The sequence below is a fragment of the Pseudophryne corroboree genome, chromosome 4 (assembly GCF_028390025.1).
Source record: "Pseudophryne corroboree isolate aPseCor3 chromosome 4, aPseCor3.hap2, whole genome shotgun sequence".
NCBI lineage: Eukaryota > Metazoa > Chordata > Amphibia > Anura > Myobatrachidae > Pseudophryne > Pseudophryne corroboree.
In genome coordinates, this window is record NC_086447.1 from 681060576 (window position 1) to 681078096 (window position 17521).

Here is a 17521-nt window from a genome sequence, read left to right on the forward strand (position 1 = left end):
TTTCTTCTCTGTTTCTGTTAGCAGCCGTATTGACTCAGGGTGCACCGCCAAACTGTGACTGGAAAACGTTGCTTTCCTTATAACTGTTAATTTTGGTTTAGTATATTCATTACTATAATTTTTATACACCGGTGCGGTATATATCCAAATAAAATATGATACATATCTGCTTCCAGTGCAGAGATCAAAGCGGAGTGGTGTCATATTCCCAGGGCAGTGGTGTTCAATGTTTTTTTTATTGCTACTGTGCCATTGTTTTGGAACCCTAAAAGAGGCAGTTCCCAGAATGTCCCTTATAAACCCCGTACATTAACAGTAGTTTCTGTGATCCCAACCCACAGGTTGCACACTTATGTCCTAAAGCTTATAAACACAATGAACAAGCCATATGCTGGAAAATGGACGTAGCAAAAGCTGCATGATGTAAAAATCAAATCAATATATGAAAATTATCTGTAGGTGGAAACACCCTTTAATTATACCTGTATTGTTTAGTGACCATTATAGTCAAGCATGATAATCCTCTTTATGTATATATACAGAAGTCTTTCATAAATATATGTTGTTTCTCTTCACTTCTGGTTTATTCCGTAAAGCACTTTATTGGCCAGCGAGAAGAATTTGAGACTGCACGTGACAGCATCTTAGTGTGGCTCACAGAGATGGACCTTCAGCTAACCAACATTGAGCATTTCTCTGAATGTGATGTGCAGGCAAAAATTAAACAGCTCAAGGTAAGCAATTATTTATCAGGGAAATACACTGTATTCTGACAAAGCAATCCAGATGGAAACTATGACATGAGTTGTATTTTCATGGGGTGGATTCTAGCCATATATTTTGTCACAGTACATACATTTTGTCAAATTACGTATATTTACAATTTCATCCTGAGCTATTCGGTTAATGATTGCTACTGTGCTTGTTAAGCACCAAACGGTGCACTCTTGTGTTAAATGCACCCTCTTTGGGGTATATTCAATTGAATCGAAAGCTGTCGTCTGTCGAAAAAACGTCAGTTTTCGACTTTCTTAGGCGGAAAGGGGTCCGACCTATTCAATCTAAACCCAAATTATTCAACAAGTCGAGGAATTCGACTTGTCGAAAAGCACGTGGATTGGCGGAATAGCTGTCAATCCGCGTGCTTGTGTCGAAGACGGGGTCAAAACCAATAGGTTTTGGCCCCCTTTTCGCCCATCTCAATTCGACTTTAAAAAAAGTTGAAGTGAGATGCGGGAGCAGAGACGGGGAGAGCTGCGGGCAGACGTGGGAGAGCAGCGCCGGAGGATGTGTGTCAGCCGCCGCTCACAGCAGCGTCAACCCGGCTTCAGCAGAGACGGGGGAGAGGAGGAGACAGGGAGAGCCATGGGCAGACGGGGGAGAACAGCGCTACAGCAGTGGGCAGCGTAGCCGGAGGATGTCAGAGCTGCCACTCACAGCAGCGTCCACCCGGCTCCAGCAAGCGAGACCTCGCTTGCTGGAGCCGGGTGGGCGCTGCCATGAGCGGCGGCTGTGACATCCTCCGGCTACGCTGACCGCTGCTGTAGCGCTGTTCTCCCCCGTCTGCCCACGGCTGGCGCCCGTCTCAGCTCCCGCATCTCAATTCACCTTTTTTTAAAGTCGAATTGAGATTGCATTGAATAGCCCAGGTCAGATCCATTCCGACAAATGAATGTCAGAATGGATCCGACTTCAAATGAATATACCCCTTGGACTTAATGCATGGTGTAACTCATATATTCCGGCACTTAACGCAGAATTTATGGGTTAACATATATTACCCACAGGTTTACTACGCAGGAAAATTTAGTAATAAACACAGCGGGTAATTGAATCTGCCTCTGTATTTCATATTTGCTTACTTTTTATGTCTCCTCTCTGGGTGAAGCCCGGACAGGAGACACAGCTGGCCATTTTGGGGGAGGGCACCATGCCATTTGGCCCCACCACGGCACAATGCTGCGCTTTGCAGATCCGCAAAAAAGGAGCAGGTATAAAATGACACGATTTTGCATCATTTAAACCTGCCCCCTCCATACAGAGCTGCCATATCTGGTATTATCTCTCCATCCTGCCCATTTCGCTAGGAAGAGAATGGTTTTACATAAAAGTATTCATATATCGTCATATAAGTAATGTGCTGTTGTTCCATTAGGCCTTTCAGCAAGAGATTGCCTTAAACAACAATAAGATCGATCAAATTATTACCCAAGGTGAACAACTCCTAGAAAAAAGTGAGCCCCTTGATGCGGCTGTTATTGAGGAAGAGCTGGATGAACTCCGGAGATATTGCCTAGAGGTCTTTGGTCGCGTTGAAAGATATCATAAAAAGCTTATCCGTCTTCCGGTATGTGTATCTTCACTCTTCTGCATACAGACTGCTACTTGGACTATAATAGCTAAGGCCTATGACTGCAGAATTATTGGGGCAGATATTATACAGTGTAAACTGTCCCTGAAATAATACCATAATTATTTTTTTTTATGAAAAACAAGGACTTCATTATGTTTGTTAGGTATTTTTGACAGCCGTGTCACACATTGTGCAGGTGTAAAAATGCAATCTGGTAAATTTAGAAATAATTTAGTGTGATTATTTCCAAAATAGAGACAAACACATAGCATGACTTATTTAAGAGCCTTTGGCATTTTGTTAATGAATTAACTTCAATTGTTAATATCCGTAGTGACGCACAAGCTACTAAAACTAGTTTCCAGTTATTACCAATTTTTTTCGTACCCTCCACCTATCATAAATTAGGTTGCTGCTATCTACAGAGATCAGCTGTGAGAGGTTTGAAAGAGGGGGTAGAGTTCAGTGCCGCAGTTGTTGGCATCTGATTGATTCATGAGACATAAGTCAGATGCCATCCTCCTTACCACTCTGCAAAAGCATCAATCGGCATTTTACTCACAGGATCAATACCTTTAATGTTGAAAAAAAAAAAAAAAAAAAAAAAAATATATATATATATATATCTTATTCAACATTAAAGGTGTTGGCATGCCATGAATAAATTGAAAGCCATTAAACTGAAAGTGAAGCCATTAAATACTTAACTTTTCAATGACTCTTTCCTTAAATATGGCTAATTATTTCCAGCTGACCGATGATGAGCATGACTTCTCTGACCGAGAAGTGGATGGAGATGAAACCACAGATCTGTCTGATCTACAATGGCACACCAAGAGTACTGGTGGCCTTCTATCACCTCTACCCTCATCAAACCACTCATTGTCACTGATTGTTCCTATGAGGAGTGAAAGATCAGGTCGGGACACTCCTGCAAGCGTGGACTCTATCCCTCTGGAATGGGATCACGACTATGACCTTAGTCGGGACTTAGAGACAGCAGTTTCTCAAGCACTACACTCAGATGAAGAAGACGAACGTGACAACAATTACTTCCTTCAAGGAGCAGTTGGTTTATCCGGTAATTATATATTTTTCAGCTACATTAAAGAAAAAAATCAGCAGAAATGTCTCCACAAAATTATTTTTGTACACTAATTGGTCTAAAAAATATTATACAGTAGTTTCAATTATGTATTTATTTAACAGTTTTTTTAATCAATATGTTTTTTTTAATGAAAGATATACAGTAGATAGATAGATAGATAGATAGATAGATCACATAATAATTACTGTATCCAAACATCACAGACTTTCCTGCTCATCTTTTTGGGGAGCGAGACAATTGGTCTCTGGGTGCCAGAGCATCACTTGGTAGATATTGCTGATCAAACATGAGAGAGAAGGAAACGCATGATTGGTTTACTGTTTACTGTGTCTGTATGCAAACAGATACACTCCTCAGCAGCCTGGTACACTCACCCAGCTTGCAGGGACTCCAGGACAAATTGCTGCCCAGAAGCTCCTTACATCCCCTTGATAACGAGAGCAATAAGTCCCTTTCGGGCTCGGTGGCGACCTGCGGTTGCCACGGGTTCTATTCCTACTCTGTGGGTGTCATGGACACTCGCAAGTGGGAATAGTCCCTGTTGGTCAGCATGCCGACCGTCGGGATTGTGAGGGTGCTGGATGTCGGCGGAGGTAATGTGACCGGCGGCCTCCTGACCGCCGGTCACATAATTACATCCTGTTAAAAATATAGCTAACATTTTTCTTAGTCTCAAATGCTTTATAACTATCTGTTTTATAGTTTATTTAAAGCACCACTTATATTGTAATTCAAATAATTGCTGAACTTATAGGAAATGTAATGTAGTGAAACACATTACAGTGTAGTAGTTGCAGGGTTCATGTAGACTGTTTCATTTTATATTAAGTTCCTGTCCTTTACTTTTCGTATAAAGTGCATTGGAAAATCATAAATAATCTTAAAATAAGTTTGGTTACAGGTTTTGGATATTGGTGCTAAGTACCACATTAGCTAGTATTATGGTACCAGAGACGAATATTCACATTGTCATAGTCGGGACAGGCTGGACGGTGGTATAATTGCTGGATGACCTGCCAGAGGATCCTTCTGTATTTCTATACTGGCTTCAAGAGACCTTCACATATTCCACCTACTCAGCCTGTCCTTTGTCTTTACAGATATAGAAATTCCTGAAAGCCCTGAAGCCTATGTTAAACTTACTGAAAATGTTCTGAAAAATTGCACTGGTAGGCTAAATGCCAAGATACAATATATAACTCCACAAAAGTAGCAATCCTAGTTCCATATCACAGCTTCAGACAAGATCACTTTATCTAACCTAGCGCTGATGTCGCATATCTGTCACATTTTGCATGTTGGTTCTGGAACTAATTATTAACATATAATCATTATAAAATTAACAACAATCTCCTCTTTTTAACACTTTGCAGATAATTACCCAGTAGCAGATCTGTGCTTCTCCTGGAAGGATCTGTGAGTCTGGGTAATATCTGTGACTCTCCAAATCGGTTTTATTCTGTGGTTCTATGCACAGTCACTTATAACTAATGAGTCGTCTCTGAGTCATCACAATTCTGAGAATCTTTGATAACTGGACATGCAACATGAATTTAATAGGAACAGGGTAGTTAATCAGAGTTCGCTTGATTCATTGACACAAGACAAACAAAATAAATTGGAAGATATGTTTGGCATACATACATACATATTTGAAATTATGTTGTTGCGGTCAGTAAAATGAATGGGCACAGGGATCAGCAACAAACAAAATGATTAGAAACAGAATCTATATAAAATATACTATATATATATATATATATATATATATATATATCATATGTAGTGTATATATGAAGCAGAAGTGAATAAATAATTAGTACTGGTTTTATGGATTTTTGTCATGTACTCCATAGAGTGTACTTACTGTATATAATTACCTTTGGTTCACTTTGACTGCAAGTAACTAATGCTAGGTTATTTTGGGATAACTATTGTTTCATCTTTGTGGTTTAAAACTCAATTTGAAACACTGAATAATTGTTCCCAGTATTGCAGGCATTGGTTATTCCTACATGTGTCCCAGTGCACTGAAGTACATACAGTATCTACTTCCCCATCTATGTTTTAACATGCCCAGCAATAGTTGTTAATTATATAGCCTGCATGCAAGCTTCATTAACTGCACACTCCTCCAGCATACAGAGTTTGATAACTCAGAAATCATGATTGATGTAAATGTTTTCACTGTATCTCAGGAGATTCCGGTTTGTTAGAAACACAGATTCGTCAACTAGACAAAGCATTGGATACCAGCCGCTTTCATCTACAGCAGACTGAGAATGTAATTCGCAGCAGGACACCCACTGGTCCTGAATTAGACTCCAGTTACATGGGATACGTAAGTATTGACTGGTGGAATCATCCGGTTTATTATTGTAAACCAGTTCTTCTGAAGTGTCAGAACTGTATGTTTGCATCATTAATGTCTTCCAAGCTAGCCAAGACAGATAAAATGCTACTGGAAAATCAATATTATTAGCGACTTACATAAATTTGACATCTTTGATAAAATGTGCTGAAGCATATTACGCTGACAATTATTCTTTTAATTGACAAATAATACTTTATTTTTATTTTGCGACAGTAGTTTTTATACAGTCTGGGGTGTTTTAATGCTGAATAGTGCATTGTTCCTGCATTGCTTATAGTGCAGACCCCTAGAGTGCACTGAATGTTACAGTGAACGATTAGCTGTATTTCGTGTGGCCCGCATGTTGTAAAACTGGCATTTCAGCCTCCACATATTATATTGTAAGCCTGATGTGTATTACTTTCCTAGCTTCAGAACTAAACTAATTGGTGCCCATTCACCATCTTTACGGAAACCCAAGCTGTAACAGCCTGCTGTAGGGTGCCACATATTATGTTTATCGATGTGGTTGCTCATTTTCTCATATTAATGACCAATTCACAACTCACTTAATCTTATTAAAGGGGTCTACTGAATTAAAAGAAATGTGTTTTTTTTTAACTATTACAAGTTCTTAATAATAATATAAGTTTGTCATTATATTTATTATGTATTGATGTAATTATAAAAATATACAGCTTTGAAGAGTGTTTCTCCTGGAGATATTGGTATGCAGAGGATATCTGTATGTAAGATTGCATTAAGTGAACAGAGATATATGTTTAAGTTAATCAGACTACAGAACAATTAGAAAATAGCTTTATGTAGAGCAGCAAGCAGAAGAGTGAGTTACTGTAGCTTTATACAGTTATTCTTAAACATTACTGCCCTGTGCTGCATTTATATAAACCAGAGGTAGGCAATAAGAAGCCCTCAGACTGCGGGCCTCCAGCTGCATCATGCCCTGCCATAGTTTGCTATCAGTGGATGCTAATAATGTGTCAGGCATGCTGGGATGTACTGGGGGCCGCTTATTGCCACCCCTGATATAAACACTAATCAGTAACCTGATTCTATATTGTACTAATGGATAATACCTTAAGAAAAATAAAATCACATCTGTATATGAAACTAGTGTTTTATGCGGGATGTAGTCAGTATCCCGGCGGTCAGAATACCGTTGCGGGGATCCCGACTGCCAGAATGCCAGCAGCGTCACCACAGCTATTCCCACTCCTGGGTGTCCACGACACCCACGGAGTGGGAATAGAACCTGTGGCGAGCCTCCGAGTCTGCCAGGGGCTCGTTGCGCTCGCCCCCCTGCCGGCATTCTGGCGGTTGGGATCCCGGCGTCAATATTCTGACCGCCGGGATCTCGTACCCAACCCTTTTATGCCGGTGTGTTCTGTTACTGTTGTCACTGGTGTTTATGAGTGGGCTTTGGCCTCAGATTTCTTATAGGCCCTACAGACTGGGCGATCCACTGCCGAGCTGCCTGACCACAGATACGGCAGACGGGCGACCCGGCGGCGGGGTGGAGTTGACGGGGGGAGTGAAGTTTCTTGCTCCATAGCAGTGCATGCAAATATGGACGAGATCGTCCATATTGGCCTGCATGCACAAGCGACGGGGCACCAACGATGAACGATCATCGTTGCTGCCTTCACACTGAACGATATGAACGAGTTCTCGTTCATTAATGAATGAGAACATTCATATCGTTTAGTTCTATTGGCCAGTGTGTAGGGCCCTTTAGACAACTGTACAATAGAGGAGGGCACAGTACATATTTAATTGTAATTATTAAAATAAGTAGCATTGTTAACACTAGAATGTGTAGAACACGTGTAGAGCGGTCCACAGATGAGAATTACGTCAGAATATTTTCCTATGTCAGGCATGTAAGGGTGAATTTCAGGTCATGTAACATGATGAGTAAGGAGGTCTTACTGTTTGTAGCTACAGGAATTAGTGTTGTGCTTCAATGTCTGGACAGATGAAGCAGTTATTACATATATGCACCGTCCTTGTTTATACTGATACATTAAGTGGCTGTGATCCCTCTCTGCATCCTTCTCACACATTTGCCTGCTTTTCATGGCTTCCCACGGGAGTTGCAGAGGGAAGTTATGAAAAGAGTAGGTGGGCATGATTTGACAGTATTATTCACGTCATCAAGTTGCTGGGCAAAGGTGTTTGATGGAGCTAATTAACTGCTCATTTTTAAATCAATTAATTGCTCATTTATGGCCTGATTCAGACTTAGGAACAAATCAGAGAATGAGCAATTGCACCTTATAGCAAAACTGCAGTGCAGATGGGGCAGATGTAAAATGTGCAGAAATATGTATAATTCGGAGGCAGCATGTCCTAACGTAGTTAAATATTTCAGTGTAAAAACAAAGCTGCCCGGTGTTTGTGCACTACCTGTAAAAGCAGTCACTGTTTTCCCTTCAGTGTATTTGCACCCTGTGTAACGCAGCATGGTTTTTTTCCAGGAGCAGATTGCTCATTTTTTTGTCTTCTAACTGTGAATCAGGCCCTTGGTACTCAATGAGGTGCAGACAGGTAATCCCTGTTGGAAGCATTCTGAAGCCTCCTGGACATTGCCGGACAGTAGGGAACTATATATGTACAGTATATTTATATTTGCATTGATTCTTGCTTTCTACACCAGATGAAGCTTCTTGGAGAGTGTCGGGGCAGCATAGACACTGTGAGGCGAGTAAGCGAGAAACTGAAAGAGGAAGAAGAAAAGATATCTGGCTTCATTAATTTGAATAGTACAGAGACACAGTCTGCTGGTGAGTAATACTTACAGTGTATGTAAACTTATCAAAGCGTCATACTCTCTATAGTGCAAGGATGTCAGATTTATAGAATAACAAACTAGACCTATTTAATGGGGTTCTAATCTTATTTTTAATTTCCCCTTTATAGTAATCAATTGTAATTACTAATGGCTGACTCTATGGAGAAATTCTTGATGGTGTTTCTGAGGGGCAGAGTTATTAAGCCTGGTGAAGTGATAAAGACGAAGTTGATAAAGCACCAGCCAGTCAGCTCCTAACTGTCATTTTTCAAACCCAGCCTGTGACACGATAGGAGCTGATTGGTTGGTGCTTTATCACTTTCCACTTCACTTCACCAGGCTTAATAAATCTGCCTCTGAATCTGCTAGCAAAGCTCACCGTTTAGTGCAGATTCATTGTTTGAATTCTCTTCCCCAAAATTCCTTGTGTCTTACAGTCTCAATACAATAACATCAGAGAATGGGATCTGCCTGTGCCTGGTATATAGTGTTCTACCCTGTAAATACCCTTCCAGGTGCAGAATATGTCTAATGTGGTGTGCTCTCTCACATGCTTTGCTTTACTTCACTGTGTATGTGTGTGGTGCCTGCTCATGCACAGTGCTTTATGACTTTAATGGGTTGGGTATGAAATGTCCACCTGCAGTCTAACCTTAATATTGACACTCTAACAGTGTCTACATTTCACCTGTCAACATCGTGGTGTCAACATTATGATTGCCGACCTTATATTGTCAAGCTGTTTGACTTCATCTCAGTTTTACTAAATGACAGGCAGTGGCAGAAGTATCACTGTTGCAGGAGTGCAGGCTCCCCTTACAAGGCTCCATATGTAAACAGAATTTTATAATGCAACTAGCTGAATACCCATGCGTCACTACGGAATTAAAAAAATAATGTCAATCTTTGTCAGGCCGCACCTCTGGGCTTCCCTGGATTAATGCTGTCAAAATGCTGGTGCTGAGGAGAATAATCCTCCTCCTTCTCTGCCTCGTCCCGCCTCTGCTGCTGTCCTGCTCAGTGCTGTACATGCTGGGATGACAGGCCAAGCTCTTCCCGCTGTATGTTAAATATGTATGATTTGCAGGCTGACTCTATGTCAAAGGGCTGTAGGTCTACTTGCTTAGCTTTGAAACTAAAGTATGCCTCTGCCCCCACCCGTGTGTGCCTGTGCCCCTACCCGTGTGTGCATCTGCCCTTACCCATAGGTGCCTCTGCTCCTATGGGAGTCCCACAACGACAGTGTTGCTATGGTGAATGGACCTACTACCTGGACAGCCTGCCAACCTGCCAGCCAGCCTTCCCACCCAGTAAAATTTTCAATGTTACATTATATTTGCCAGTTTGGTATCATGGCAAGAATATTGTTTTAATCTATACCTAGGGTTAAGCTTAAACGACCCTGGTCTTTTCAAGTTACGCACTGCATGGCTGCTAGGAGGTAAGCATTCACCAGATCTGTGTGTATACATTTATAACTGAACAGATAGAAAGTTTTATAATTTTTTTTTTATTTCTTGCTTTCAGATTGTTGCCCAGATTTATCAAGCCTTGGAGAGTGATACATTGCACGGTGATAAAGTACCAACCAATCAGCTCCTAACTGTCATTTTTCAAACACAGCAGTAACATGGCAGTTAGGAGCTTGTTGATTGGTACTTTCTCATCGTTCAACTTATCACTCTCCAAGGCTTCATAAATCTGAGGTTACTTTGAGAAGCTGTTTTGTTTTGTATCTGGCACCCATATCTTGCTTGATTTACATAAAATGTATGCCATAATGCTCTGATAAAGCTATTCCACTATAAAAAAAAAAAAGTTATTGATTTAAGTAAATAAAGCTAGTTTGGTTGGATGTTCATGTCTGTATGCATATGTTATGGAATGTAGCAATTTCAAAAGTGATGAAATCGTTTTAAGGTTTCCCTGCCTTGATGTCTTTGTTTTTCCAGGTGTTATCGAGCGATGGGAACTAATCCATGCACAAGCCCTTAATAAGGAACTCAGAATGAAGCAAAAGCTCCAGCAGTGGCAGCAATTTATATCAGACCTCAATAACGTTTGGGATTGGCTGGGAGACACAGAGGAGGGGCTTGAGCGGCTGCGCCACCTTGATGCTAGTACCGATATACAAACTATTGAACAAAGAATCAAGAAACTGAAGGTAACTTGAGTACCAGCTGTAGTGATGCTGATGTTGTTGATTGCAAGGGGTACATTTATGTAGTGATGCTGATGTTGTTGATTGCAAGGGGTACATTTATAGTTACCATTGGGATTAAAGATGAAGCATCTTGATAAAACATTTTTTAAAAGGTTTGTTGAAAATAGTTAAAAATTTAGGTTTGTAATTCATTATTGTTCCCCCAAAAAAGTTTAACTTTGTTGTAATTCAGAAGCATATTTATTACTTATCTAGTCCCAATACAGATGTGTCCTCATACAGCTAGCCTCAATACGCCATGCAGCGCGAGATGCCTGGTGTGAGTGAGCCGCCAGGTCCCGTGCAAATCAGATGTTAAGGCATCTTTTTTTGCCGAAAATGCGTCTTATTGCAACACAATGCAGCTAGGATGCACGGGGAGACTGGGCTGAGTAATATATGACACTTGTATATTGTGTCACTGAGACTGTATACATGGCAGAACAGAACATGCATTCGAAACAAGCTGCAGCTGCTACATAATAGCATTTTTTGTACAGATCCAGAGACTCAGTCGCACATAGATATACAAGTGTCCTATATTAAATCAATAAGCACAGTCTCCTAGTGCATCCTAGTCACACTGCATTGGACACATTTTTGCCAAAAAATAAGAAAAAAAAGACACCCAATGCTAGAAGATTCTCTTGCAACCTGGTGTGCCAAGAGGTATGGGTCATTAGGTCGACAGGATTTAGGTCGACTGTCATTAGGTCGACCACTATTGGTCGACATGCATCAGGGTGACTAGGTTGACATGGTCATTAGGTCAACATAAACAAGGTCGACATGGGAAAAATGTTGACATGCATTTTTTTACTTTTTGGGTGTCATTTTCTTCGTAAAGTAACGTGGAACCCCAGTTAGTGCACCGTGTCCCCTCGCATGGCTCGCTTCTCTCGCCATGCTTCAGGCAGGTTACCATTCCCAATTGTAGTCCACGTGGATCGCACAGTATGAAAAAGTTCAAAAGATTTAAAAAATATGAAAAACTCATGTCGACCCTTTTCGATGTCCACTTGTTCATGTCGACCCAATGATCATGTTGACCTAGTGCATGTCAACCAAAAGTGGTCGACCTAATGACCGTAAGCCGTGCCAAGAGGGACTGTTTGGCATGATTGTGGCAGAAATGTATGAGGATACCTCTGTAATTATACTGTCATATTGGCGCTATATGCGAGCACTGAAATAGATGGGCCTCTCACACTGGATAAATGGAGACCGTTAAGTGGTTGTAGACACAGAGAAAGGATTGTACAGATTATCATCTGTGCATTGTGGGAAATCAGTGCTGACGTCCTGCCAGGTACCAGTCTCGGCATCAGATGATGCATGCACTCAGCTGCAAGGCATGGTAGGTTGAAGCTGAGAGTTATTGCATAACTAAAGGTAATTACTCCACTACCCCCCAAGTTAGAAAAGCCCATTGTAATCACAGTATATTTATAGCCAGTTGAGAAAATAACACGATTTTCAGAGAGGTACAGTACATGAATTAGCCAATGTTGTTGCTCGCAAATAATAACCTTCTTTTATTTTTCCACTTGCCTTTTTCCAGGAAATACAGAAGGCAGTAGATAGTCGGAAAGCTATTGTCCTGTCCATTAACCTTTGTAGCTCAGAGTTCACTCAGGCAGATACCCCAGAAAGCAAGGAACTTCAAGAACGCCTGGGCCAAATGAACTTACGATGGGACCATGTGGGCAGCACATTAGAGGACTGGCGCTGCTCACTACAAGATGCTTTAATGCAGTGCCAGGTATATACTATTCTTCTTTTCATTTGCAGACTAGTCATGCAGAGTCTTTTGTACAAAGCCATTCTGCCTAACATTTCATATAGTAATAGAGGCTTGCTTACAAACACTTATATTAATTATTTTGAACATTTCTGAATTAAAGAAGATTGATGTTCAACTGTAGAATTGCAAACTGTGCCTTATTATTGTGCTGTTTGGCAATTTTGTACTAAATAGAAATCTATGTTTGCCCTAGAAATGCTTACTGAAGTGTCCAACAGTATTTTCCCAAAAATGACACGACCACTTGGAGCATGGCATAACTTATGCATTCAAAAATAATTATACTCCTATAAATATCAGGATCACATCATGTAGACAGTATAATTCCATCTGTAATACTCAGAACCTTTCACAAGCAGACTTTAGGATGTGGTACATTGCTCTAACAAATAGCTCTAGAAATTGAATAACTAACAGAAAAACCATCTGGCATCTACAATTGCATGAAACTTGTTAGGATTTGTTGTTATGGTCTTGGTGTTGATCAATTACTATAAACAGGATATTTGCCCACTTTGTACTTGTTTTCCTATTGAATTCTAAGCTTTGAAAATAGCATGTTTTATGTTCAATGCCAAAATGTCAAGCAATGTATTCTAAGCTGTAAACAGATGAATGAGCCTGAGTCTTACTACTTGTTACACTACACAAGGGCATCTGAAGCTAAAAGAGATTTTGATACTGTATGTTGCAGTTAGGGTGTCGTCCTACTTATTCAGGATAATATAATAACATAAAGAGCAACTTTCTTCAAAAATGATAAACATAATTTTGCTTAACTGGCGAATATTATATAAAAATATTCCCAAGATTGATGATCTGTTCTTTATTATCAAATGATGTTGATAAGAACTATTTAAACCCAATTCAGTGTAATTTTATATAAATACTAGTTACCAGCCCATCAAAATGATGGAACAACATATCAGTAATGTCAGCAGCAGTGGCTGTGCGTGCCTGAATGGAGCAACACTTCAATTGCGCCGTCAGGTGCCTTCTAGTGGCCATCAGCGTGGTTAGCTGTTTATTATATAGAATGCAGATATGTTAATAAAATCATACTGAATAAGGGTTAAATAGTTCTTATTCACATCATTTTATAATGTAAAAAAACATCACTTTTGGGTACATTTTTGAAAAGAAAAGTTTTATACAGTTAAAAAACAACTTTTCGTGTATATTTACATATCTAGGGAAAGCACAGCCTTGTGTGGGTGTATCCATGCCAGGCAAGTAATATCACAGACCAGGCGCATAGCCAGAATTTAGTGGGCCTCATAGCAACATTTTTGTAGGGGCCCCTGTTCCAATGCTTCTAGAGAGGCACTTCTCTGCAGCCATTGTTAATTTTATGCCCTATAATAGTGCCCTAATTCATTTTATGAACCATAGTAGTGCCTTGTTAATGTTATGCCCCATAGTAGTGCCCTAGTTTCTTTTATGAATCGCAGTGGTGCTTAAGTTCACCCTATGTCACATTTCAGAGCTGCCCATACACATTATGCCGTACAGTACCCCAATTCACATTATGATATATAGTGGTCCCTGTTCATATTGTGCCTCCTTACAGTGCCCCGGTTCATATTATATAACATTAAAATGCCCTGCAGTTCATTTTATATCACACTACTACAATGCGCAGGTCCAGGGGCATACCTAGATATATTGCATGCCCCAAGGAAAAAGTTTAAAAGGACCCCAATATATCAGCCAATGGCGAAAAATTTCTATAACACATGAAACTGTTACAGAGAAGTTGGGCCCCTCTCATCTCTGGGCCCCATAGCAACTGCACTGCCTGCACCTATGGTAGCTTCGCTCTTATCACAGGCCTTATTGAGAGTCACATGCTACGTCGATAGTCATATAAATGCCCGATATGTTTTAATAATGTCAACATTGTGAATATTGGCCCTCATTCAGAGTTGATCGCTCGCTAGCTACTTTTTGCAGCCGTGCAAACACTTAGTCACCGCCCATGGGGGAGTGTATTTTCGCTTTGCAAGTGTGCGATCGCATGTGCAGCCGAGTGGGCCGAAAAAGTTTTTTGCAGTTTCAGAGTAGGTCTGAACTTACTCAGCCCTTGTGAGCTCTTCAACCTGTCCGGTCCCAGAATTGACGTCAGACACCAGCCCTACAAACGCCTGGACACGCCTGCGTTTTCCTTACCACTCCAGGAAAACGGTCAGTTTACACCCACAAACGCCCTTTTCTGTCAATCTCCTTGCTATCACCCGTGCAAATGGATTCGTCGGTAGAAGCATTGCACAGCAACGATGCTGTTTGTACCCGTAACAACGCGCGTGCGCATTGCGGTGCATACGCATGCGCAGTAGTAACCTGATCGCTGCGCTGCGAAAATCAGCAATGTGCGATCAACTCGGAATGACCCCCATTGGCAGGCACAATGTCCACAGTCCATGTACGTGCTAGGGTAAGGTTGTGGTTAGGGGTCGGCTTTCCCGAAAAACAGATTAACCACCATGCTAATACTAATGCAATTTTTTTTGTGTGTGTTTTATTTTAGGACTTCCATGAAATGAGCCATGGGCTGCTACTTTGGCTTGAAAACATTGACCGCAGAAGAAGTGAAATCCTTCCAATAAATCCCCACCTAGATGCTGACACTCAACAGGAACACCTCAAGTTATTGACGGTATAACCAGATATTTTGTTCTACAGGCAATCACAGGGAGGATCACATGTGTCTGAATGTGTTGTTGCCAGTGCATTCATAGTATAGTAGTAGTATCTGGCATTTGGGTGGTTTGAGTGGCATTTGCTGCACTGCATTAGTGTGGCTATATCCCCGTACTGAATTATTTTTTCCATTACATTACTGCCATTCCACCTTCAAATCGTTTTGTCTCAAACTACAGTAGCTCTAAAGTTTTCATTGTCACTGGATGTCTTATTGTGGGTCTATTGTCCAACCTCCAGACGGATGGTTAAATCCTAACATTCTGCAATAACTCTTGCAATTAAAAAATGTTTAGACTTCTAGCACAAATCTTGCTGACCTTATCCTTATGTAATAGCAAATCAAACGTGAGCTGCTCGAGTCGCAGTTAAAGGTGGTATCTCTGCAAGATATGTCCTGCCAGTTACTTGTCAATGCAGAGGGCAAGGATTGCCTTGAAGCCAAAGAGAAGGTGCATGTAATTGGGAACAGACTCAAAGTGCTCTTGAAGGAAGTCACTCGTCACATAAAAGAAATTGAGAAAATTCTGGACATTTCAAGCAGTCAGCTGGTAGGTTTTGATTCTCCTGTTCCTTTTATTTTTAAATTAAATTGTGTGCAAATTTTGTGATACATTTTATTAAATATTGAGGAAAGTTAGAAAGAATGACAATGCTTTGGTTTGAAAAGAGTGTCACAGGTGATATTTCCAGATTCTGGGGTTTTTATGTTGCTGTCACTATAGATGTCATGAAATGAAAGAGGTTGTGATGGCGGCACTGAAAATACATGCTGCTTTATTTTCATACTGTATAAATGTTTGACTGATTAGTCGGTAGGTACAGTGTAATACTCAGGGGGTATTTATCATAGCTCAGAAAGAGATAAAATTGTGAGAGGTAATCAGCTTCTACCTTTAATTTCACAGGATGTGTTTGAAAAATGACAGTTAGAAGCCTATTGGTTGGTACTTTATCTCTCGCAATTTTATCCCTAAGATTGGATAAATCCCAAACCCTTCCCCCCCCCCTGAAGAGAGAAAAGTGACAGTGGAGATGTGTTTCTTCTTCTTTGTTCAGCATTTGGTTCCAGGAACATATTTATGTTTTGACATTTATGTACTGTAGAAAAATGTTTCCTAATTCTTCATACATATCTGTATAACCAGTTATAGTATATTACATTTCTACAGTGTCCAAACAAACTCTGCCTTAATCAGTCTAGACACAGTTAATTAATTTCGACTCTAATCAATGCTCTTAGTAAACTACTTTAACAGTATCTCCAAATAGCTCTCTCAAACTCTTTGGTAGTAGAACCACAGGTCACGGTTCCAGTTTTTGGCTACAAATGTACAAAACATTTAGGGAACAAAGCTGGCCTTGACCAATTTGGTGCCCTAGACAAGGTTTAGCTCCCATCTCCTTTGGCACACACACACATTAAAAAGAGGCATGGCCTTGCAGAAGGGACGTGCTCTCACAGAAGGCGTGAACTTGTGGCGCTGTTCTCCCCTTTCCCATTGTATTGTGCTCCCCATCCCACACAGTCTCATCCCCCTTGTGTCTCGCCAACTCACACAAGTGGCCCCAGCTCAAGAAAGTTGTTAGTTAAACTATTGCACACTAACATATAATATCTCAAACAACCTGAATGAATCCCTGCAGACTCCGGCCTCAGCCCACACAAGTGTCTCTTTAAACGCAGCTCCAGAACGTTGTTAATATAGTATCCATTACTATACAGTATGTAATATCTCAAACAACATGAATGAATCCCTGCAGATGCCGGCCCCAACCCACACAACTTTCTCTCCAGCCACCACACTTACTTTCTTTGATGTCTGCTGATCGTCTGCCGCTGTCTTCTGCCTGCCCGCCGCCATGGCTCCTCTGCTCTGCTTGTCTCAGTGCTACTGTGTAACATTATGACATCACATATTACAAACAGCAATGAACAAAAAATACCAGCCACTGCCGCTGCAATAAAGTTACAGCCCGTAATTGCTAATTAGAATTTGGATGTCCAGACTGCCCAGATTCTCATAGGCATTTGCCTATACTGCCTATGCCTAGGCCAGCTCTGCTAGGGAACCTAATGTGGATGGACTGAGCTAACTATTTAGCAAGACATTCATATGGTTCCAACTATGTGTTTAGTATAGGCTGATACTTTAGGGACTAATTGTCCAGTTTCTATGCACTTTAT

At 40.7% G+C, this 17521-nt stretch overlaps 1 protein-coding gene and 1 long non-coding RNA gene across 17 annotated transcripts in view; one reads left to right on the forward strand and one right to left on the reverse strand.

Annotated features, from left to right (window-relative positions):
• LOC134910152 (uncharacterized) overlaps positions 1 to 17215 on the reverse strand; it is an 83157-nt gene extending 65942 nt beyond the window's left edge. The window contains exon 1 of the long non-coding RNA XR_010176133.1: positions 17145 to 17215. This is a non-coding gene — a long non-coding RNA (uncharacterized LOC134910152). The remainder of the gene's footprint in view (positions 1 to 17144) is intronic.
• Positions 1 to 17521, forward strand: part of SYNE1 (spectrin repeat containing nuclear envelope protein 1) — a 965679-nt gene that overhangs the window by 908678 nt on the left and 39480 nt on the right. For 12 of the 16 annotated variants that reach the window (XM_063917854.1, XM_063917859.1, XM_063917855.1 and 9 more), the window contains 10 exons: positions 597 to 734; positions 2156 to 2347; positions 3104 to 3434; positions 4562 to 4630; positions 5660 to 5802; positions 8492 to 8618; positions 10579 to 10790; positions 12391 to 12591; positions 15161 to 15289; positions 15672 to 15884. In XM_063917854.1, the coding sequence (XP_063773924.1) occupies positions 597 to 734; positions 2156 to 2347; positions 3104 to 3434; positions 4562 to 4630; positions 5660 to 5802; positions 8492 to 8618; positions 10579 to 10790; positions 12391 to 12591; positions 15161 to 15289; positions 15672 to 15884 (1755 nt within the window). The remainder of the gene's footprint in view (positions 1 to 596; positions 735 to 2155; positions 2348 to 3103; positions 3435 to 4561; positions 4631 to 5659; positions 5803 to 8491; positions 8619 to 10578; positions 10791 to 12390; positions 12592 to 15160; positions 15290 to 15671; positions 15885 to 17521) is intronic. The other 4 variants (XM_063917860.1, XM_063917862.1, XM_063917861.1 and 1 more) reach the window with 1 other exon arrangement.